Source organism: Takifugu rubripes, chromosome 14, assembly GCF_901000725.2.
Source record: "Takifugu rubripes chromosome 14, fTakRub1.2, whole genome shotgun sequence".
Classification (NCBI taxonomy): Eukaryota; Metazoa; Chordata; class Actinopteri; order Tetraodontiformes; family Tetraodontidae; genus Takifugu; species Takifugu rubripes.
This window is the reverse complement of record NC_042298.1, coordinates 14,200,501-14,222,535: the sequence shown is the minus strand read 5'-3', so window position 1 is coordinate 14,222,535 and position 22,035 is coordinate 14,200,501. Positions and strand designations below refer to the sequence as shown.

General features: G+C 46.8%; 1 protein-coding gene across 2 annotated transcripts; it reads left to right on the top strand.

The window, feature by feature from the left end:
• Window positions 1–1,826: 1,826 nt before the first annotated feature.
• npm1b (nucleophosmin 1b) lies at window positions 1,827–13,715 on the top strand. Of its 2 annotated transcripts, XM_029847226.1 has the most exons (12): window positions 1,827–1,937; window positions 2,236–2,318; window positions 2,530–2,649; window positions 2,742–2,835; window positions 2,984–3,081; window positions 3,216–3,271; window positions 3,348–3,405; window positions 6,319–6,417; window positions 9,711–9,806; window positions 9,894–9,968; window positions 11,310–11,403; window positions 11,515–13,715. In XM_029847226.1, exons 1-11 carry the CDS (start codon window positions 1,844–1,846, stop codon window positions 11,361–11,363), a joined length of 927 nt encoding a protein of 308 aa, XP_029703086.1. In that variant the 5' UTR covers window positions 1,827–1,843; the 3' UTR covers window positions 11,364–11,403; window positions 11,515–13,715. The 2 variants fall into 2 exon arrangements, with proteins under 2 accessions (XP_029703086.1, XP_011609294.2); XM_011610992.2 differs by having other exon boundaries at window positions 11,310–13,715.
• Window positions 13,716–22,035: the final 8,320 nt, after the last annotated feature.

Below are 22,035 nucleotides of genomic sequence, written 5' to 3'. Positions count from 1 at the left end.
GGAGCAGCAAACATTCAACGCTGACCTTCAGACTGTAAACGTTAGCTTCAGGGAGCTGAAAGGTTCTCTGCTAAAGCTCCTGCTAGAATAAACTGACTTCATGCTTTTAATCTATAGGTTTGAGGTCTGGGGCAGGTGCAGCGGGACGTCCGGTGTCGTGTTAACTGGAGGAACTGTGGTGCTGTGTGGAAACACTGTTCTCCTCCAGGCTAACCGGCTAATCGGCTCTTAAAAGAGGCTAATACAAACGCAGAGCTTCTGCATTATTTGTGATGAATTCTAATGACAGCGTGGACAAGTGTGATCTATTTTAGCACCTTTGGACCACTCTTGACTTCTATAATAACAGCCAGAAACACAACATAGGACATACGTATCGTCTGTATACACACTGCGTATATGTTAAAAGTAAAACTATAGCTGCGTTCAACAGAGAAGCGTGCAAGAGTCGAGTGCACGAGGGCAGTTCCAGATCCAGAAGGATCCTGTGCTGGACAAAGAATTCAACAGGAAGATCGGCGCCATGGGCTGTTTTCTCCAGCCTGGTTTGCACCTGGACAGCTGCGTTCGGGTTGTGTTGAAAAGCAAACACAGCCCATTAAACTGTTGCTAATGTGTCAGTGCCTGAGCCTTTGTTGATAAAAGGCTTACGAGGCTCTGACTTTAAAATAACTTCACGCTCCGTTAGCTGCTTGGAAGATTACATTTGGCAGATGCATTATAGCGTTTTGTCTTCTGCTGTGATGAGTCTCCAGCCCATGTTTTGATGTGCGCTCATCTGTACAGTTTGCAAATTCTGAGTAGATGTCAAATAATGCAGACAATGAAGCATGTTGACTCAGTCGCCTTTGCTCTCAGGACACTGGAGCAACGAGCTGACACGACAGCCGACATGTCTGATTTAAACCGCCTGAAATAGATGACTTGGATTGGTTTTAGTTTTGTTTGGCTGGTCTGAATGCTGGAAATCCAGCGATCACATTTGAGAAAAATGGAGAAGTGTTTACGATCTTTCCGACACACTTTTGCAGGAATCTGTTTTCGTGCAAAGCAAACGTGTTGAGCAATGCCGTGCGAGTCGTGAGAATGGATCCTCGTCCTGGCAGTGTGGAGCACATGTCCTGGGTTTTTCAGTCATGCGCGGTGACAGCTCATTCTTTTACTTCAATACAGGTCCTGTGACTCAACACCTGCTCTGTAGGGGCCTGCTTTTGACACAGTACTGGCTAAGGTCAAAAAGACATGTCATAATGTAAAATATCTTGCTTTAAATTCCATTAGATGTATTCTCTCATTCTGGAGACTCAGACAAATAAGGTCAAATGGTGGTTTCTTTGTCCCAAAGCTGCCGGTTCGTGATCCAGAGTTTAGCTTAATGCTCTCCGTTTTATATTCAGTGTTTTTAATAATCACAGAAGACTCTTAAAAGACTCCAGCTGCCCCCTGGGCTGGGCTTTTAATATTACTGTCCAATGACCTTTTTTTTAATTCAGTCTTAAGATTAAGTGGTGGGCATAAGGGAAACATCTCAAAAATGTGCAATGATCATTGAAAAAAACAAAAAAAACTATGAAGAGCAAGGGAAGAAATTGATTCATTAAAACGTGACTACATTATATCTGTTTATGTATGCACTTCATAATTCTTCCTTTATTACTGTAAACTAAAGCGTTCCGTCAGTAGAAATTAACCAGGCATTAGAAATGAATGACCTTAAACGACACCGCCACCTAGCGTTCAAGTATTAGAACGTCAGCGTATATCGTCCCGCAAAACGGCAATTTCTATTGGCTGAATGGTTATCAACTCGGGGGGCGTTCTGCCCATCCATTGGCTCAGGAATATGTCAATCACAACGGTTTGCGGAAGTGTAGCCACCACTGTAAAGATGGAGGACGACTTCTCAGATTTGAGCAGACCCCAAATCTATTTGTTTGGTGAGCCCTCTAACTATAACGGACTTCTATTTGATCGGTCGTATAGTCCGTTTAGTTTGCACGTCATCATGCAGAAGCAGAATTTTATCATTAGGAGCAAAGTTAGCTAACGTAAAATGGCATGCTATCTTGCCCACTCTTTGTTAGCTAGCTAAACAGGGCACGGGTAATGGGAGATACCTCACCACAGCAAGAAGAAAACTGCATAGTAAACAGTATTTTGCATTCCCGTATGTTGTTTTACATACAATTACATACGCTCGGTTAGTTATACCTTGCATATGCCGTTTTCCTCAAGGGTGTACGCTCAAGTCTGACAAACGGGAGTTCAAAATTGACGTGGAAGACGATGATACGGAGCAGCAGCTGTCACTCAAAGCAGTAAGAAACGCTCTTTCTCACCGTGCAACGGTCCACCGAGCTTGTTAATGCTTGTGCACCTGTGCACCAAACTGCACAGTCGTTTCTTGTGGGTTCTGTGCTCATTTAGTGCGTTCTGCCACTCTTAACAGGATAAACCGAATAAATTAATGACAAGTGCATTGTGATTTGGAGGGAGTGCTGCACGCTGAGCTGTGTTGGTTTGTTGCAGGTGTGTGTGGGGGCTGAAGCTGAAGACAATTTCCACATGGTGGAAATCGAAGGTCTCACGTATGATGGAAAAAGTACCAAAGTACCACTGGCCGTCCTCAAACCATCCATCATGCCCTCTGTGAGTGCACATCATGAGGAATTTGGCTTCATGTTTTTAAGGTTCCAAATGACCTTCTTATTGTCAACTTTTTCCCACCCTTCCCGGCCCAGATGAGTTTAGGTGGGTTTGAGATCATGCCTCCTGTTACCTTCCGTCTCCAGGCCGGTTCTGGTCCAGTTCACATCAGCGGGCAACATTTTATTCGTGAGTATTCACTTTTTACAAATACAGGTGAGCACATCCAGAAGATGTTTACAGGATGAGGCTCCGCAGTTGGTCTAAATTTTGCCCTGTAAAAGTGTTTAAAACATGGTTTATTCTGCAGTTTCACTAATCACAGTTTTCTCTGTAGGAGTCAAAGATGGTGAAGAGGAGGAGGAGGAGGAGGAGAACAACACGTCACCAGTGAAGCGGCCTCTAAGTCTGGTGTCAGGGAAGAAGCCCCCATTGGTGTGTTCTTGTAATCATTGAGCGTCAGATCTGCCTTCAATTAGAAAACTAAAACTATTAAGTGAAATATGTGTTAAGATTGTTTTGCTGCTGTTTCTCAAGTTTCTGACCCGAATTCTGAACCTTGTTTGTAGAAAAAACTAAAGATGGATTCTGACGATGAAGATGACAGTGAAGAGGATGACGATGAGTGTGTTTTTTTTTTTTTTAATACATATTTATGAGTTGACAACTTTTTAATGAGCTTTTTCTTTCTCTCGTTATAGTGATGAAGATGATGACAGCGATGGAGATGTGAAACCACAGAAGAAAACGCTCAAAAAAGTGAGTCAGCTTTAGTGCTGCTGGGGAAAAAACCCTTTTGGAAACTGGTGGGAGGTTTCTGAATGAGTGCTGTTATTATTTACAGGCTGTTGCTTGTTGAAGTCACTGCAGGTCACACGCTGCCGTCATTTTGATCTCTTGAGTTGAGAAACGCCTGAAAAGGAATTTTTAATCTGCCAGTGTTAATTGAAAATGCACTTTTTGTGATGGGATTGATATCATGTGACTTTTGTCTGTCAAGACAAAATCCGCCCAGTGTTCCCAGTTGACCAGCAGGTGTCAGAGTAGCCAAGGCCTGCGCACGTGAGCACGCACGAGAGGAATTTTCCCGTCTTGCTTCACTCTGCCCACTCCCCACTTGCATCATTTAAACTCTGACGGAGCGTATTCCGCTAGCAGGGCTCCATTTCAGAGGGGCCCTTCCCATCGCTGCACTCGCTGACCGTCCAAACAGACTTTTCCATCCTGTCGGCTCATGCACCCACCTGTTTTCCACAAGTAAAACACAGGGTCCGCCGGGCGTAATGATCGGATTTCTCCTCTGTAATCTGCTTGAATTCTGCCTCACCAACAAGATGGCATCCTCCCGTCCTTTACACGCACCCGCGCCGTCAGAGGGGTGAACGTGCTGTAAACAGTTCAGCGTGCACGTCCTCGTGCGTGCGTGCGTGCAAAAAAAACCAACTGTAAAACTCTGTAAACCTTAATTCCTGAGCAGAAGTGTGTGTGTGTGTGCCAGTTGTGGGGAGGATGTCTCATTCCTCTCCAGCCCTGCATATCTCTGTCCCTCTGTCATCCCGCCGTCCACGTGATTGCTGCTTTTTATCTCCTCTCCTGCCGTTTCAGTTGTGCACCTGGCCGCCGCCTTTGAACACTTGTTTTGCGTGTTAGCGCATTTGCAACTGCGTGGGAGCGTGCGCACGTCTGTCTCGTTCCCTCACTGGTGTCTGTTTGCGATCCCCCCCCCCCCCCGCCATCGTGTTTTAAAGAGGCTGTAGTGCGAACTGTGCCAGGCTAAAGATCAAAGCGGGGCAGATGCACATACCTGCGCCGTGAGCGCCAATCTGGCCTCGGGCTCAGATGACAGCTGAGCGTTTCTGTCACCTGTTGATTTATTCTGTTCTGTCCTCCCCTCAGTTCCTCCCTGGCTTTTCTCTTCTCACTCCTTCACATCCCATCTCAGCCCTTACAAACAAAGGTGCTGAAATTAAGCAGGTTGTCTTTTTTTTTTTCCCCCTCTTTTTTTGTCCTCCTGAAGTAAAAATCGGAGCTCCTGGCATCACGTCCGTCTCGCTGTCGTGTCTCTCGTACAGACAGATAATTAACTAATGACCCGTGTTTTTGGCTGGTGCCCAACCAGGCAGCAGAATCTCTATTTCTAGCGTCTGATAGTTTTTAATTTGTATTTTCTCCTTGAGAAAGTTGGCATGGAAGCCTGGCCAGGCACAGATGCTGCTCTTTGATGAGACATATTGAATTATAATGGGACATTTGAGGACACGGCTAAATTTCAGCTGTATTTTAGGAGTGCTGTTGCACGCTCGGGCCGTTCCGCTCGGATGGGTTCGGGTCCGTCACCTGATTTTTAGCCTTCGTGTTTGAGCACGTGCAGCAAAGTTAGATGGCAGATCTGAATTATTAGCTTAATTAGGACTTACTGGTCCGAGTCACACGCTATTTAAGACGAGTCATTGTGACATGAGACGCTACTTAAGGCTCCACTACGTTTAAGTTACACTATTTTGAGGGCTCAAATGACACAAGAGATCGTTTTGTCTGAGAACAGCCAGATGATTCTGTGAATCCAAACTTATTCTCAGAATGATGTGATTCTGAGAAGTTGTTAAATGTTCCCTTTGCACAACCATAAATTGCAATAGTGTCGTGCCGATTTGGACTTTCTGGCTCAACTTTTAATTGCATTCATCTTTGTAAAAATCTGACTTTATATTCCCAGTTCCACCTTGTAATAAAACCATTTTAGCAGCATGATTTGCTGCTGAACTAAAGGAATTGGACTTCTTCTGGTGCTTGGTGTCTAATATTTTACAGTTCATGTAAATTGGCTGCTTAAACACTTTGCAACTGCACGGCCTGGAAACGTCCTCCAGCCGCTTGTGTTACGAGGCATCGCTGGAGGAAATAACATGTAATTACCTTGTAGCAGTTATGTCAACACAGCCAATTACACTTGTAGTCCATTCCAGGCTGAATACCTGTGATTGGTGCTCAGGAAGTGCAGGCACTTGCCTCAGCTATTACATGGTAATTACATCTAAGGTGGCAAAGTTGACAGTTTGGGCTCCAGTGTGGGAAACTCACGAAGCCGCGGCTTCGCTCGCAGTTATGTTTCGTTATGATATTAATTCAAACTGCAGGTCATTAAAACCGGCAATGACGTGATGTTGTTGTCCTCCGTGCATCTTGTTACAGACTGTGTTCATTTGTCATCTCTGCTTTTTAAAGAAGACCACACATGCGTTGTTATTATTACAACCATGCTGCACCACGAACGCATCATGACAAAGAGCTCTGAAGAAAATTAACTTCAACTGCAAAACGCTTTTCAAATGTGGTTCGCATCATCGTTATGTGCCGATTCTAATTTATAGGAACGACACTGGGGCTCAGGGCTTTGATGTCCGAGTTCTCAGAAGAATGTAACTCGGCTACCAAAGCTAAGAAGTTATTTTGGGGTTGATAACGGTTCTACGCAGCATGAGAAGCACAACAGTGTGCTGACATTCCTGCTATTGAAGAATTGATTCTCAGACCTTTTCATCTCAAGAACCCTTAACGCCCCCCCCCCCCCCCCCCCCACGTTTGGTTTGCAACCAGGAGGTCCTGAACTGTGCTGTTCTCAGCATAATCCTCAGTAACTGGACCTGATTCATCAATGCTGTTCTCGTTTAGATTCCAGACTCTTCAGCGAAGAAGACGAGCAAAACTCCAGTGAAACAAAACGGACCCGCTGAGAAGCCGTCAGGATCGTCCAGCAAACCTCAGATGAAGGTAAGAAAAGCTTTACATTCCCCTCACGCTCCTCGGCCTGCTCCTGCTGTTTGTCTACGGTGTTTTAAAATTTATTTGGAAACGTTCCTTTTTTTTGTAGAAGGCCAGAGCCTCATTTTCTTGGCAGATTAATTAGGTCTGCACCAGTCAAAGGCTAAAATTCTCCCTCTAATGAAAGACCTCTGACTTCTAAAGTCATCAAAAGAAGAAGAAAATTGAGTTTCATGAAAAAAAAGATACACTTTGCGTGTTAAAAAAGACAAGTTTTAGACATTAACACCTTTCAAAATCTCCAAATCTCAAGAAAAAAGGGCCATAAAGAAGCAGATTGTCAGTATCAGCCTTTATACCTGAAACAATCCAAAAAAGAGAGAAGTGCAGAGGCGGGTCGTTGCTCTGCCAGGAATGTGATAAACCACATTGCAATTAGCTCAAGCTGATAGTTAATTTCTCAGTTGGAATGTCTCCGACGGCCACCTCTCAAAGCCCACAGCTTGAACTCTGCCACTCTTTAAGCAAACACACCTGACCTCTAAACGGGTTTCCTGGGGGAAGGTTTAAACCTGTGACCCCGTGGCCTGACCCCTTTGATGCCACCCCTAACATCTCCGCCCTTTGTTGCAACCAAATAATCTGCTCCACTCCACCGCGCACGCGCGCGCGTGTGCGCTTGCGTGTGTGTGTGTGTGTGTGAGTGTGTTAGAAAAGTTTCTTCTGTTAGCTTTGAGACACCTCAATAATTCTCCAATGAAAATAAATGGGTGTGATCCTTTAGCCGGTTCAGCTGGATAGTGGAGGTGAGATAGTGGCGAATTCCCCGGTGAGCCGGCGTTCCGGGAGGGTGGGAGAGTAACCGAGCAGCGGCGGTTGTCCAGACGTAGCGCCGTGTCTCTGGGGGATTAGCCGACGGGCAGCTAACCCGGGCAGAAACCGTCCCGCCTGTTTAACGTTCTGGCCCTCTCCACTTCTGCACAACAACTGTTCCCTCTCCACAACCTCTTCACACCCCTCACTTCCTGGACACACCTTTTCCCAATTGCTCCCATTACCAGCGTTTGATGTCTGGCGAGGCTCGCGCTTCCAGATGCCCCAGAGGAGAGAGGAAGCGGGCGTGGATGTCTGTTTTTTTCTTTACTAAACACAGGTGACTGGTCATTAGACGGGCTCCTCAGATCTGCTGCCAGTTCTCACCTCTCTCAGCCCAGCATGTCGCTGCACCGTCTTTCGTAACGAGCTGGTAAACGCCGCCGATCTGAAATGACTTTATCTCGCAGCTGGGGTGTTTTGATTGATGGGTTTAGGGATGATTCTTTCAAGCACACGCCACGGTCATAAAGTTGGTCATAAAGCCACTTCTCCCCCAGGCTGTGAGTCATTGTTTTAGCCACTGATTGACATGTGTTTCAGCAGGTGCCTGTCTCATATGATCATTAGTTATTCCTGTAAGGATGAGGACGAAGCCCAACAAATGAGCTCCAGACATCAGTCAGTCGGCCGTTCGCACGTGCAGCACGTAACCCAAAGGATGACCACATGGTGTCTGTGGAACCGGAGGAAGCAGTTTGCTTAGTCAACAGGTCGCATCTGAGTAGATGACCACGCAGTCGGGGTGATGAAGGACAGGAACCTTCAGGAAACGACCCACGCGGCAGCGCAGATGTGTAGCACGCGCCGCAAAGGCAGGTCAGATCCAGACGTGCAGGGCAAAAGGGCCCGAGCGGATTTGGAATGTTCCAGAATTTAGCCGTTCTTCACCCAGACGCCGGCCTCCGAGGCTCTCGCGCGGACAAATGACAATTACCGTCCCGGCGCAGACCTGCTGAGCGGAGGCGTCGCGACCGCTGAAGACAAGATGTTGCATCAAACGATAGCGTGTGTGCGATTAAGGGCCGCGTCCCGCGTCATCTGTAATCAGCGTCTGGCGCTGATGAAAAAGCTTTGCTTGCTTTGTGTCTTTATCAGCTGTTTCATGTCCACAGCTGTCCTTAGGATGTCGAGAGCTGCCCCATAAATAATAAAGAAACAGCACATTTGTCTGGCCCCCAGCCAACGCTCCTTTTTTCTTTTGTAGCGCGGATGGATTTTTATGCCTTTTGATCTGCGCCATAAACTGCACCGCTGTTGGGGACAGGGACAGATAATTGCGTCTTTCAGACGTCGCTCCACCTGCTTTTAACAGCCTGTCCCTGTTTTGTAGGAGCGGGACGTCCCGACGGTGTTTTGAAGTCTCAACTGGAGGCACGTGGCGTTTATTGATCAGTGTTACACCATCCGTGTACGCAGATCAGGGCGTGGACAGAATTGTTGTTTGGGAACTCGCAGGCCAGCCCCGCCATTAAAAGAGGACCAGTTATTAAACCCGGTGCGTCTACTCGTCCTCATGCTGTGACTCAGTTTGTCCTCATACGCTGTTTCCCGCTTCTTTCTCTCGCTATCAATGAGACCCTGCAATTTCACCGGATTCCATACTGGCTGCACATGTAGCAACACGCTCGGGCTGGTGGAACAGCCGGTTTGCACGTATGGTGTGTGCGCGCGTTGTGTTGTTGTGTTCACCAGGACGTGCACTGTCCGCCCTGTCTCACCCGGGGACAGAGGTCTTCTGGAGGGGGGGTGACTGGCGTGTACCGCAGCCCTCATCCAGAGGGCGACAGACGGGAAACGTCCCCAACGCTGTTATTTTCTGACGCGTTAACAGGCTTAAATCTTGAGCGGAGAAGGTCTCTCTTTGGTCATCGGCCCGTCTGGGTTGCAGTTTGTCATTTTCACTTTTATTGAGACACAGTCGGGACCATCGGCCACACTCTGACCTCCGCGTTGGTTCGGTTTAAGATTTACCATCAAAGAAAAACCACATTTGAAAAACACTCGGCGTTCCTCGGTGCGGAGTCGGGGCTTGTCCTCTCCTGCTTGTGAACAATAAAAACCTAATTTGTACCTGATGTATTTGTAAAAACAAAAGATGGCGTAATTAGGCTAGAATTTGTTGTCCTTTCGGCTGCTTTTATCTGCCTCCAGCTGGTTGCCAAGGCCAAGGCTGTAAACACAGACTCAGACTAAATGGGTCACGATAGGGCTGCGGCCCAGACGGGCTTTTGTTGCTGGTCAAATGGATTCGTTTCTAAAAAGTTGTCTTTATTTCAACAGAAAGCTGTGCAAATCTGTCCCTGATTAAATAAAGATGCAATCGGGAATAATGGGAAAGTTTCCCTGTTTTATCTGCAGCCTGGACAGGTCGCTCTATATGACCCATTAATCACTGCTTCTTATCTGCCCCCTATATTTTTTTCTAGACACCTGCTCCAGGAAAAGATAAAGCCCAGGCCGGCCCGTCTAAATCTTCCTCTCTGCCCGAGATTAAGAACAAATTGTCAACGGCAGCCAAGGAGGTAGGGCTGTCATCCCTCTTTTTGCCGCTCTTAATTGAATGCCTGAGATGCGCTTAAGCTGTTGATTAAATGGGCTCTTTTCTTCAGGGGAAACCGCTGCCGAAGACCGAGCAGAAGTTTGAGAATTTTGTGAAGAGCTCTTTCAAAATCACAGACAAGAAGGTGAGTGGCTCGCTCTTCATTTTCCTGCCTTTTCCCAACACGTGCTGTTTCCCAATTATAAAGGATTGTGGTTCAAAAGTCTCCTGTTCTCGATGGTGTTGAGAAGGTGGTTCCAAACTTTTAGCATTTAGCTTCCAGGAAGCGTCGCAGCTCTTCCAGGCATCAGTTGACTTTGTGGTCTGGATTTCAGAAGCTCTTAATTCAAAGCAAACTTTGCTTTTTTCCCCCTTCCTGACTTGTTGGTGCCGTCACCAATTTGAGAAGCGACTCTCCTGACTTGTTTAATTCAGATCAGTGGTGATAAAACGGATCCAGCGCTCTCATAGCATCTGTGCGTGAGTCCAACAGGTGGATCAAACAACTCTAACTGGGCCCAGACAAAAAGTCAGCAGCTGTTATCAATCAGGAGAAGTTCAGAACCTGAGCCGCGGGGAAAGTTTGACCGATTCCTCTTATTTCCCCCGCACAACATTGATCAGGGAAGCTGCAGAAATGCTCCTATTTGCATGCAGCTGTGCCAGGAGATGATTTTTACAGAAAAATAAGCACGTCGAATGTAATTAATGTTTGTGGTCCATCACTGAAAACTGTCCGCGGCTGTTATTGGACCCAGGATCAACTGCGCCTGGGCCTGGATGGATCCTTTTTTCCTCCCGTCCATCACGCTTCAAACGCCTCTCCAGCCCAGGCGGAGCTCTGAATTATCTTCGGTGTGTGTCGGCGGGCCGTCGGGAGATGGAATGGGAGGAAAGCTGCCAAGCCTGAGATTTACGGGATTGTGTGTCTTTTGTAGCCTTAATGAAGGGACTGTTGGTATGTCGATGGTACCAGCCTCGCTCGCATTCAAGGCCTTTGACCACCCCCCCCCCCCCCCCAAAAAATACGGTCTCAATCTTAAATCTCCCTTAATGCCGCCTGTCAGGTCAGAGGAGAAAAAGAGCACCTGCATGTTAGTTTTGCAGAGCCGCTCCTGGCAGCTCCCTCGATGAAGTGTCGAAGTGTCGATGGCGATCACATTAGAGCATCAAACTGTCGCGCCGGGGGCAGGTGAAAGCTCCGCCGAGGGGTGGGCCTGTGTTGGTGAGAGCTTGTTGATCCCAGCGTGTGGAAACATCTGCGCAAGTGCTTTGGTTTCATCAGCCCAGGCTGAGATCTGTCAGACCTGGAGCACCTAGTCATACACTCTGGTATGCACCGCTGCCCCCACCCAACCCCTCGCTGCTCCCCGACAGCCCCCGTCCACGCTCGGCGTTCCCAGAGGCGGGAGCGCGCCGCGGTAGTCGTGACTCATGTGTCCTCTCGCACTTCATCTGGATGATTTCATCTCTGCTTCTTCCTCAGGTGGTCAAGGACCTTTGGGCCTTCGTACAGTCGCTGAAGATTGAGAAGAAGTAACGAAGCTCTCGCTCTGAAGCAGCCCGCAAGACATTTAAAGGCACAGTCGGCCACATTTCCTCCACGGCCTTATTATGTCATCTCCGCTAACTCGGAGAGTTCTGGAACACAGTCATTCTCTTTGTGATTCAGGTGGTTTTTCTTCCCTCAGATGTGAAGCACCTCCTGGAGCTGGTTTGGAAATCGCTAACAAATTCATTCATGTTTAGACTGAAACTCGGCGCGATCCAGCTGCTGCGATGAGAAAAGAGTAACGGTTAGGGGCAGGCAACACGTGTCTGAATAACACACACGTCAGCTATTAAGCTGGAGTCCTCGTTAGCGTGTCGGCATCGCTAAATGATTAGCGAAATCTCTTCTTTAACACAAAAGGGCGCAGCGGCGAGCAGGTGACGTCCCCTCCTTTGCTTTTAAAGGAGATTGGAATGTTGTAGGTGTGAATTTGAACGTGGCTTCAGGTGCTTCGCATCTATTCCATCCTGTGTCTGTCACATCAGAACTGCAATGGGAAATATTGCAGAATGTGCCTTTAAATGTCTCCACTGTCAGAGACGGGTCCCAGTCCCCCGGTGAGAACTCCAGCGGTAGATTTTTACTCCAGTTTGTTGTCTCTACGTTCTTTGGCTTCACAAACTTTGGTTTTGTTTTTTTTTAGCTTGCTTCAAATGTTTGCAGAGTATTCTGAATCCGTTTGTTCTACTTTTTATTTTTTAAATTCTCATTTGAAGTTGTTTTTGTTCATAAAAATGCCTTGAAGATGTCAGAGCCACATATCTGCCCAACAATCTAGAGTTTAAGTCCGTCTTTTAGCGAATCGGTGTTTTAGATGAACGTTTTTCCCTCTTTAAAATGCTACAAATGTAGATTGTTGATGGACCCGAGCAGCCTGCTGATATTACAAACCTGCCACCTGGACCATTAATATCATATTCTGAGTTTGTGCGATACAAAAATTTCTTAAGAGAACGCTCGAGAATTCTGAAGCTTTTTACGAGCTCCATAAAACCAAATCCAGATGTTCGGGCTTCGGTGTTTTCCTTTGCCTACGCAACATTAAAGTAAATACATTAACAAGTTCAAGGAGCACATTAAAGATGTGGCACTAACAGCTTTCCTTGTATTCTTTAATGTACTGAAACCCTTTTACAGGCCAGAGATCAACACGTTCTGTAATTTATTACAGCGTAATCATCAGGCATATATCGAACGTGCATCAAAGGGAGCTGACGTCATTTACAGAAACCTCGTAAAGAAGTCAACCTCGTAATCGTTTGCACTCTTGTATGTCAGTGCTGCGGTGACAATAACGGTACCTTTGCTGGCTTTATAACGCGTTAATGGTCTAGACCGATGCTTTTTACGAGCCAAATGTTGGCATCCCAGCTTGAACTCATCATATTGCAACATTCAGCCTTCGTTTGACATGTTTGAAATTCCTTCGCCGTAAAAGACTCAATCATTAAAAGGTGTCCTTTAATTATCGGCCACGTGCTCCCGGCGGCGAGGGCGCAGCGTTCGAGGCGTTTCACATTGTTCTTTATCTTGTTTACTTTTGAACAAAGAAATCTTTATAGTGTCAATCTGTTATCAGTGCTGGAATATCTGAAGTTAATTCTATTTTTTGTGTCATGGTCCAAAAACAAGACCTGAATGTCGGCTCATTTCTGTTGTGGCTATTTTGCCATCATAGCGACTCGCCATCGCCCCCCAAGGCTACATGTGGTATTACACAAGGTTGTCATCTTGGTCGTCATCGCAGACTTTAGCTTGACTCATTTCATATTTTCTGTAAATAATTTTATTTTTCCCATTTGGCAGCTGAAGAATTCTACTTTAATGTCCTTAATCCGCCCCAGCTAAAGCTATTTCTTATGTTTATGATGTGTTCTTGTTTAGTAATGTTTTAAACTTTGATATTTTATTGTTTTTACTCCAACTCTCTGTAAATTCTCCACTTTCTGTGCTGATTCTTGATCAGACCATGAATACATTTACAATCTGACAGTTTGATTAATAGCAATGAAATGTGACGACAGTTCACACCAAAACCCATAAACTTCCCTCTGAAAGATAACCAGGACATTAAATCAAAGAGCACATCGTGAATTTGCTGCTGTATTAGGCCGATGTTTGGGTCTTCTTTAATTGATAATACTCTGTGAATAATATGAAATACTTGTGAAATATGAGACATTTCAGTTTAAATTGACTTTAAGTGCTTTTGGTCAAATAACAAATATTCAAATGGGATGGTGGCTGTTCATTTAAGTTCTGTGGAGACAAATAAAACATCCAATTTCCTTTGTAATACTTGTAATCTACCCAAATAAAACGAGTCTCAGCTGATTTGGAGTCGCGTGTATTGGTTTTTTTTTAGACTTATTGTGGTTATTTCACCTGGAAAAGAAGCAGGTCAAAACTATCACTGGAAATGTGCCACAGGGTGTAAATCTGAAAAACTGTCGCTTCAAAACCTGTCTGAAAGTTAAAGCTATTGAAGAAATAGCTTAAAGTTTTTTTCTGGGAGCCTGGCGTTAACTTCAAAGTGAGACTTCACGATGACCTAAATTAATGACGCTTTTACCCGTCGTGCGACTCGGCCAATAATTCACTGCCAAATTCATTTTTTGCCGCGAGGAAGTGACGGTTCACTTATGGATAACAGGGCAACATTCTCACTTAATGACTGAGGCATCTGGGAATTCCCTCCCCCCCTCTCCCCCACCCACACCCACCCAAAATAAAAACGAGCTCAATGAAAGATGGCAAAAAACAAATGCAGCACTTATCCTGAAGAAACGTCCATGTTGGGTGGACCGGAACGCCGGCCAACAGCCTCCGCGTTCGCTGGCAGCAACTGAAAGATGCTAACACACGTGTCGGCACCTGCGATGCTCGCTCAGTGTGTGTGTGACACGTCTGGTGAGTGTGTTTTTATTTCCCAGGAATGTTGTACGATCACGACCCACCATGGGGCACTGACATACTGGTAAAAGCTGTCTGGTACAGTGTAAACTGGGATTTGTCCATTAGCACTTGCATGACGTGCCAGCTCCATCAGATGGAAACATTTGCTAAAGGTAATTAGTTACGAGATTGATCTGGATTAGCGTGCACGTAAGCTTTTGAGATGGCCGTTGACAGTTCGCGCCGACAGCGTCGGCCATCTGCGTGGGTTGGCGATAATGTGGGCGGAGGATGTGAACGTGGCTGCAGCTTCCAGTTCAGACTTGGACTCGACTGGAACGACGAGCCCGAGTTTCATTTGACTGACTAAATTAAAGGTTCCAATTACCATTTTTCTCCCTTTCTTTTCAGCGCCGTTCTTCTCAGTAGCAGAAACCCGACGGTGAAGAGTTGAAATAAAAGAGTCCGACTGGCGTCGTCACCGTTTCATCACCTCCTTTGTTAGCGCGGCTTGTATCAACTAGCATCAATTAAGCTACGAATTTCCATTTCATAAAACGGCCCTGTGCTGTTGCCAAGACTGTTGCTCCACACGCTTCTCTCCAGACGTCTTAAAAGTGTCAGTCAGTCCTTCTCAAAGCTTGTGCAGTCTTTCCACGGATTATGCAACCTTTTTAAAGTTGCCTTTAGGGAACACTAACACCACTGTCAGACCGACCGTACCTCCCCACTCGCGTCGCCTCACCCTGCACTTTTACAACTCCAGTTTTGGGAACCACAAAGTACTCCAGATCTCACATTTGAGGTCACCGTCCTTCGTCTGTTCCATTCCAGCTGCGGCGTTGTTTTACCAACCGATCTGCAGAGCTTGTGTTGTTTTTGAGTCAACCTCGGTTCATTTTGAGGTTTATATGCAGGCTGGAAGCCAAATTAAGGAGACTTCTTTAATGCTCAAACCTGGTGGAAAAGAAATGTAAGGTCGTGTCTCTGCAGGCTCGTACATTTACGCCCTCTTTCTGCCTCACAATACAGAAATATGTGACTTTTAACACATCTGTGGTTCAAATTGGGGGAGGAAAAAATGAGAAAAAGTGCCTTCAGAGACCATGTTAATAATACTTTCTAATTCTGAGGTTTAGAGTGTCGCCACCACTATAACTACTGATGCTGTAATTAAGAATGAGGGATGCCTGCACTGGAAAATAAACAGTTTGTAAAATTAGATTTGCACTTTGGCGGCTCCAAGTGGCAGTGAAAGATAACTTTTGGCGTTCACCTTCTGCTTGTTAGCCATGTAATGTCACAGAAGTTGATTTGGACAGATATGATTCGTCTCTGTGTCCTGACGTAAACCAGATGGGTTTCATTTAACCCAGCAATATGGAAAAAAAAACCCACCTCAATCTTTTCGGGGATCAGAGTCTCACTTTCTGCGTTTCTGACTGATGCAGATGTCAAAACCTCTGTCTCTGCCTCGGTTGACTGAATGTCCGTCTCTGGGGAGGCGCTTTGTGGTCGAGACACGCACGCTCCCGCCCACCTCTCCCGTGACAATTGTTTTGACCTCTGCTCCGAGGGAATAAGGCCGTCTGAGCTTGATGTGACAGGTTGGCACGTCACCTGGATACAAGCAAATAAACGAGCAGGGGGGGGGGGGGGGAATATCAAGGGAAGGTTTCAAGCCTTCGGAGAGCTTTCAAACTGCAACAATGGCTTTGCCCCGGGGGAAAAAGTGATCCTGCTGGTATGTTTATATTAGACAGAAAGGAAGCCGTCATTGTCATCACCAGCAGGCCTCTCTTTCGCTGCAATTTCACAGCCGACTCCATCTTAACGGCGACCCCTCGTGCGGACAGGTCGGCCGTCCCGCCATGCGTTCATGTGAACCCTTCCACGTGCATCTCCTTTTTTTTCCCCCCTGCGAACTCTGCGGCGTCGATGTGAAAAGTCTGGAGTTATTTTTATGAACTCTTCCACTGATAAATGAATTCCTCGCACTCCTTCCTGCCCTCACGAGCCTGTTCTTGGCAGCGGGAACATCTGCGGGGAGGGGCCGGCGCGATGATGTGCAGGGGTTGCTCACGCAGGGATTGGGAACGCTTCGGCGAGGCAGACATCAGGGGAAGTAATTGTGGAAATTAGAGGAAGAGGTGTGGGAGTTCATCATCTATCTTCCCGTAAGCAAACCCCGGCCTAGTGAAGCACCGCCTGGTCGGTACAGCAATACGACATGCGGTTATTAATACAGGAGGGGGAGGTGCGCACACCTCGACAAGCGCCAACACGCGAGTGTAATACCTCGACGGCTGCTATGGCAGAGATGTGAGCTGCATTCCTCTGCCCACAGACTCGCGTCGCCCCCCCCATGCAGAGGAGAAACTTGTGAGTGTCAGGTTCAGATGTGGAGGAGTTAAAAGGCTCGGGCAGTCGTCATGAAGAGCTCGCCTGGCCTCGGCTCTTTGCCTCGCCGCCGGCATTTGCCCGAGTCTGCAAAAGCATCGACAACAGTCCCGAGTCTGAGCCGCTCCGTGGTAGCAGATGGGCCACAGGAGAGGCGTTTTCTCCACTGTAGACACGTCTGTCTGTTTCACGCCTTCCCTGTCTGTCCGATCACCTCCGGCCTCAGGCGCCACTTTTAGTGCATATTTGACAGACATGCCTCAGTCAAACCTGTGTGGTTAACAAGGTAATTTGTCAGCTCCCAAGCATCTCGAACCTGATATCTGTAATGAATTCAGCCCCTGAGCTCTGTCGGGCTTCTTACCCGCCGTTTCGGCTTCCTGATAAGGGGGATCGTACGAGACTTTACGTTCAAGAGGACGCACAACATGACTTTGAACTTCTTTACACCCAAACTGCAATCTTTTCCCGACTTCCATCAAGGATAAAATGTGCCAGTAGGTTCAGCAACCTGAGGTACGTGGGCCATTATTGGCACGCCACGGCAGAATCAATGGCACCAAAATGTAAACAAACAAGGCAGTCGGTCGATTTGGGCAGATTTTTTTGAGTGTATGTCGGAAGCGGAAGTTGAGGTGAAATCAACGATCTTTCTGTTGTTTATCACATTTGACCTTATTCATCAGGTTATTAGAGCTTTAGCACACGTTTGCCAGCTGGAGCCTGATTTACTGGTTTGACAGCTTCCAGCTAAGCTTCTCTCTTTTTTTTTCTTTCATTCATTAAAAGCACAAAAAAAATGAGCCACAGCAGTAAAAACTGCCCTCGCAGTAAAAAACGGTATCGTTTATGCCCGAATTGTGAACGTTAGCCTTAATAGTTTACACACCAACATTTCTCAGTGTGACTGAAAATTGGGTATTTAAGGAATTAATAATTTTATTATCATGAATATTTCAGAGTAACAAGTGTAAGTTGTGGTGTTTAGGGTTAATTGGAAAGCCCCCGAGACCCCTAATGAGATTTAGTGACATCATTGTGTCTTTTGCACAACATGACGGGATGAAAACCTTGAAGTGAGGTCACAATAAGACTCACACACAAAATTTAATACCATCACTACAAAACCCAAATTGGAGTTACGCTTTAATGCATGTAAAAAATGCATGGATGAATTGATTATAATCCTCTATAAATTGAAATCGAAATATTTATCCCCTGTTTCAGTGCACGAATGATCCCCAAACGGCGTTGAACAGCAGACCTGAGCGTGCCTCGACAGTCAGCCTGCATCAATCACATTTTATCTTTCACACCTGCTTAAATTTAGTTCCTGGTGACGTAACCCGGTGCGGAATCATCATCCATATCAAAGCTGGAAGGGTGTGGAAGGGCCCTGCCTTTTTCACGGTGGGTGGAGGTACCAGCCTGGTTCCCCTTTTGTCAATATTACATTTGGAACAGGCACATTTTCCCCTCCTGTTTGCTAAATAACATCTGCACAAAAAAGCCAGACAGGTTGTTAGAGTTGATTGGTCATGGATGGATTTTCTCTCTCTCCCTCTCCTTTTTTCTATTCGACAAAGCCCAGAGGCTAGTATTTCACTGATTACAGAGTCCCTCCATTTGAATGGTCGTTTGTGTATTGTCAGAACAAAGGGGCGAGCGGCCTCAGAAGAGGTGCTAGACAGGGGAATGGATTGGGCTCGGCGATTAGGATGACTGGTATTGCAGGTTCAGGCTAGCTTACCAAAGAAGGGGCTCCACTCCAAGAGCTCAGGGACTTTCATACCTGAGAAATGCAGACGTATTTGCGGCAGCTGCAACTTATTCATGGGTTGTACTTGTAAAAACCTTCTGGGTGAAACTAACTGAGGTTGTGATTTGCTCTCGATCGGGTCGGAGGCCTTAAAAGCCAAAACTACGCAGTAGAGGATAACCATTAAAAGGACACATTTTGGCTCAGTAAAATATTTATTCCCCATGTGTGTTATCAGTCTGGGAAAAGGTGGCCAATAATTGGTGTCAATATAACATCCAATGAGTCCATAAAGTTTATAAAATAGGAAATGCTGTAAAAGTAAATGTGACCACCTCCGATACATTTGTGTGGTCAGTTCTTCCGCGACGGCACGACGTTCGGACAAACAAGGACTTGACAGGTTTCGCCTTTGAACACTCACTTAGTTCTTCTCACCCTCCACGTGAAGGTAATAACCTAAAACTCAAAGTCTTCATCAAATTATTAGGGAGTCCGGGTCACACTCTTGGTGGCCTTCGACATCCTTTCGATTGCAAAGCATCACCTCTCCAAACCTGCTTTTCAGGCTCATTTTTAATTTGCTCGGGGTCTTTGTTGTCATCAAGGAGCCCTAAAAAACAGCCTGCCATTCATCAGCAGCCTGGGGCTTTAAAACCCAGCAGGGCAGCGAGGTGTTTTCGGGGACTGATCACACACTTTCAGTTTGAGAGTCCCAGCATTTTACAAACAAACACACTTAATGTGGCAACACGATGGAATTGGAGTCGTTCAAACCAGAGTGAAATGAGAGGATTTCGTTTGCGTCACTTAGTGACCAGTCCGCCCAGATCTGGCAGCTTATTATGTCATGAACACAGCAAAAGTCTGAGAACAGAAACATCGTGATTGCCTCTGCTCGTCCAAGGGACTTGACATTTATCTGTCCAACAGCGGCCAAAAACTTTCCAACACATCAGGTCTTTGGGCTGATTGTTATCCAGCTGTAGCAGGGTGACACAATTTGGCTGGTTCCTCCGTGCTTAGCAATGGCCAAAGAATCTGTCCAAGCCGTTACAGTTTAACACCGTCTTCAAAACGCATGTAGTCACATTAAGTTCTTCCACGTGTTAGCAACAGGAGAGCCCGCACTTGTGTTTATGTTTTTGGACGACTCGAGACTTCCCGCTGGATGAGATGGAGCAAATCACTGTTAATGTCAAACAGGCAACTGAAGTCAGTGGAAACGTTAATACACTCTGCCTGTACTCGCAGCTCAGGGATGATGTTGAAGAGCAGCGCTTCAATTTTCACCTTTCACCCCCTCTCCACCCCCCCATTAGTGCACCCCTGCACCCAAAAATGCTTTTTTTCTCCCCTTCAAGGCAAAATCCTAAATGGGCCTTAATGACTCCATGCAAACAATGTGTGACGGAGGACAAATTACTGGAACACTTCCCGCTTTTTGCTGCCCTCTCCTCCGCTTCAGGTGAGAGTTGAAAGGTCCCTGAGGTAGCCGGTGTGCTCCCCGTCCTCTGGCTCCTCTCACTGTCACCCTCCACAATGTCAAGGTGTCGCGACCCCATTACGACCCACGTTAGTGTGGACTTCAGTAGCCTGCAGAAGGGCACGGCGAGGGTGTTTAGAGAGGGGGGGGTCAGGGTTTGCTAATGGGGTGAGGTTGACTTCAGTGAGTTGAGAGGAAGAGGGGGGTCCTGCTCGGGTCTTACACACTTGACTTCTAGTTGGCAAAACCAGTCCTATCGGTGGCACGCAGATGAAAGATGCTACGTGCTTCGCTACTGCTAGCAATAGTTAGCAATAGTTCCCGTTTGTGTCGATCATTGGCATCGAATGTGTCAACAAGATAAAGCCGCTTCTAAACAAACTAAACCAAACAAAGAAGCGGCTTTGGTGACACACGGGTTGACCTTTTGAGCGATGGAGCGCTGGCCTCGCAGATACCCCTCACGGATCACGCCCTGACGTTCCGGCTGCTGCCATTGGATCCAATTTCCGGGTCGAGCAGAATTCACAAGAGTCGGTTGAATTTGCACCTTCTGGATGGGCTGTTTAAGTTCTCACACACTCTTCCTGCTGTGACTTCTAGTTAACAAAAAAGGCTTCTGGGTGGCACATATGAGTCAGTGGTCACCCCTCTGCATTAATCGCCTCACCTTGAGAACTGAATGGGACACATTATGACCCCCGCTGACACTCACCTCCCCTCCCTCCCGGCACCCCTCCTTTCCTTTAAGTCAATATGTCCGTGTCAGAGATGAAAGTGCAAAGTGGGAGGGAACGCGGAGGGGGTCCTGACACTAATGTAGTACATTGGGCTTCACTTACTGATCTGCCAAGTTCTTTTGTCAGGCCCTAAATGGCTGCTAGGGCCCTTTGAACCGCCGAGCACTCGCCCGTCCTCAGAAGCCTCCTCCTTTAGCTTCAATGAGATGTCCTTTCTGACGTTCCCACAGTTCCTCGTTGCTGCAGACAGACACGCATAGCTGCGCGGACCCGATGAGGTTCGAATTCAAAGGCCCCGAAAGGAGCCTCACAGCGGCGTGAAAGACATTTTTTCGGCTGAAAAGTGAGAGATGTGCTGCGGTGCGGGCCGAGCCGGCGACCGTTCCTGCAGCGGGACACTTCAGGCAGCGTTTGGGAATGAGAGAAGCACTTTCAATGGCTGCCAAGCGCGGCGAGCCAGGTAAACCAAGACCTTTAACTCACTTGCTTGTTTTTCTCACCCCCTCGCTCTTGTCAGCTAATCTCTGTGGGTAACCCTATCCCAACTCTTGAGTGGCTGCCCCCCCCCCCCAACCCTCCTCCTCCTCCTCCTCCTCCTCCCCCAGCCTCAGAAACTGGACTGTGAAACAGCTCTCCCCATTCATAAAGCTCACTCTTGTTATGCTTGACCAGCAGCTTTCTGTGTTTGATCCCCGGCCGTTTTATGCTTTTGTCATAGCTTCAGCATCTATTTGCTGTTTTGATCCTCTGCAGGATGGTTTATTCTTCACAATGATCAGAAATTCTCCGATTCAGTTGAAACAAAAACACCTATTTTTCTTTTTAATGTCCCATTTTTTAACAGCTGTTACAGTGGGAGCCAGTTGAATTTGTATCGATGCCTGGAAAGCGCTGGGGACAAAATGAACAAAGAAAATTGATGCTTATCAAATTTGCAGCGCAGTCGTTTCTTATTCCTGCTTGTTCACAATGAAATGCTGCAGAAAAGTATTTGCATGTTTGGTAAAACAGATTTTTGATTGGATTCATGAGGGCATATCCTTGACGTTCACCAGGGAAGTAGGAATATTTTTAATCATTTTGTGCTTTCAAAATGAAAACTTGGTTCTCTTTTTTTGCGAGATGTGTCCGATCCGCCTGCAGCCAGTGTGACTCATGCTAAATTGAGCTTTGGATCATTTCTCACAGTCCCCCCCCCCCCAGTTTAGAGAAAGATAAAACGCTGGAATCCTGGCTGGATTAGCAGTAGGAATCGAAGGTCTCTGCTCGCATCTGGGCCTGGTGCGGCACTCTTCCATCAGTCATGGGTTCACAGTCGCACTCGGAGAAGGTCGACCCACGCGTGCGGAAGATGGCGGCGAGCTGCTCAGTTGCTGTTTA

Coding starts and splice junctions, on each gene's coding strand:
- npm1b (XM_029847226.1), top strand. CDS start 1,844: ATGTCAATCACAACGGTTTGCGGAAGTGTAGCCACCACTGTAAAGATG. Junction 3,082..3,215: donor CAGGGAAGAAGCCCCCATTG/GTGTGTTCTTGT, acceptor CCTTGTTTGTAG/AAAAAACTAAAGATGGATTC. Junction 9,969..11,309: donor TCAAAATCACAGACAAGAAG/GTGAGTGGCTCG, acceptor CTTCTTCCTCAG/GTGGTCAAGGACCTTTGGGC.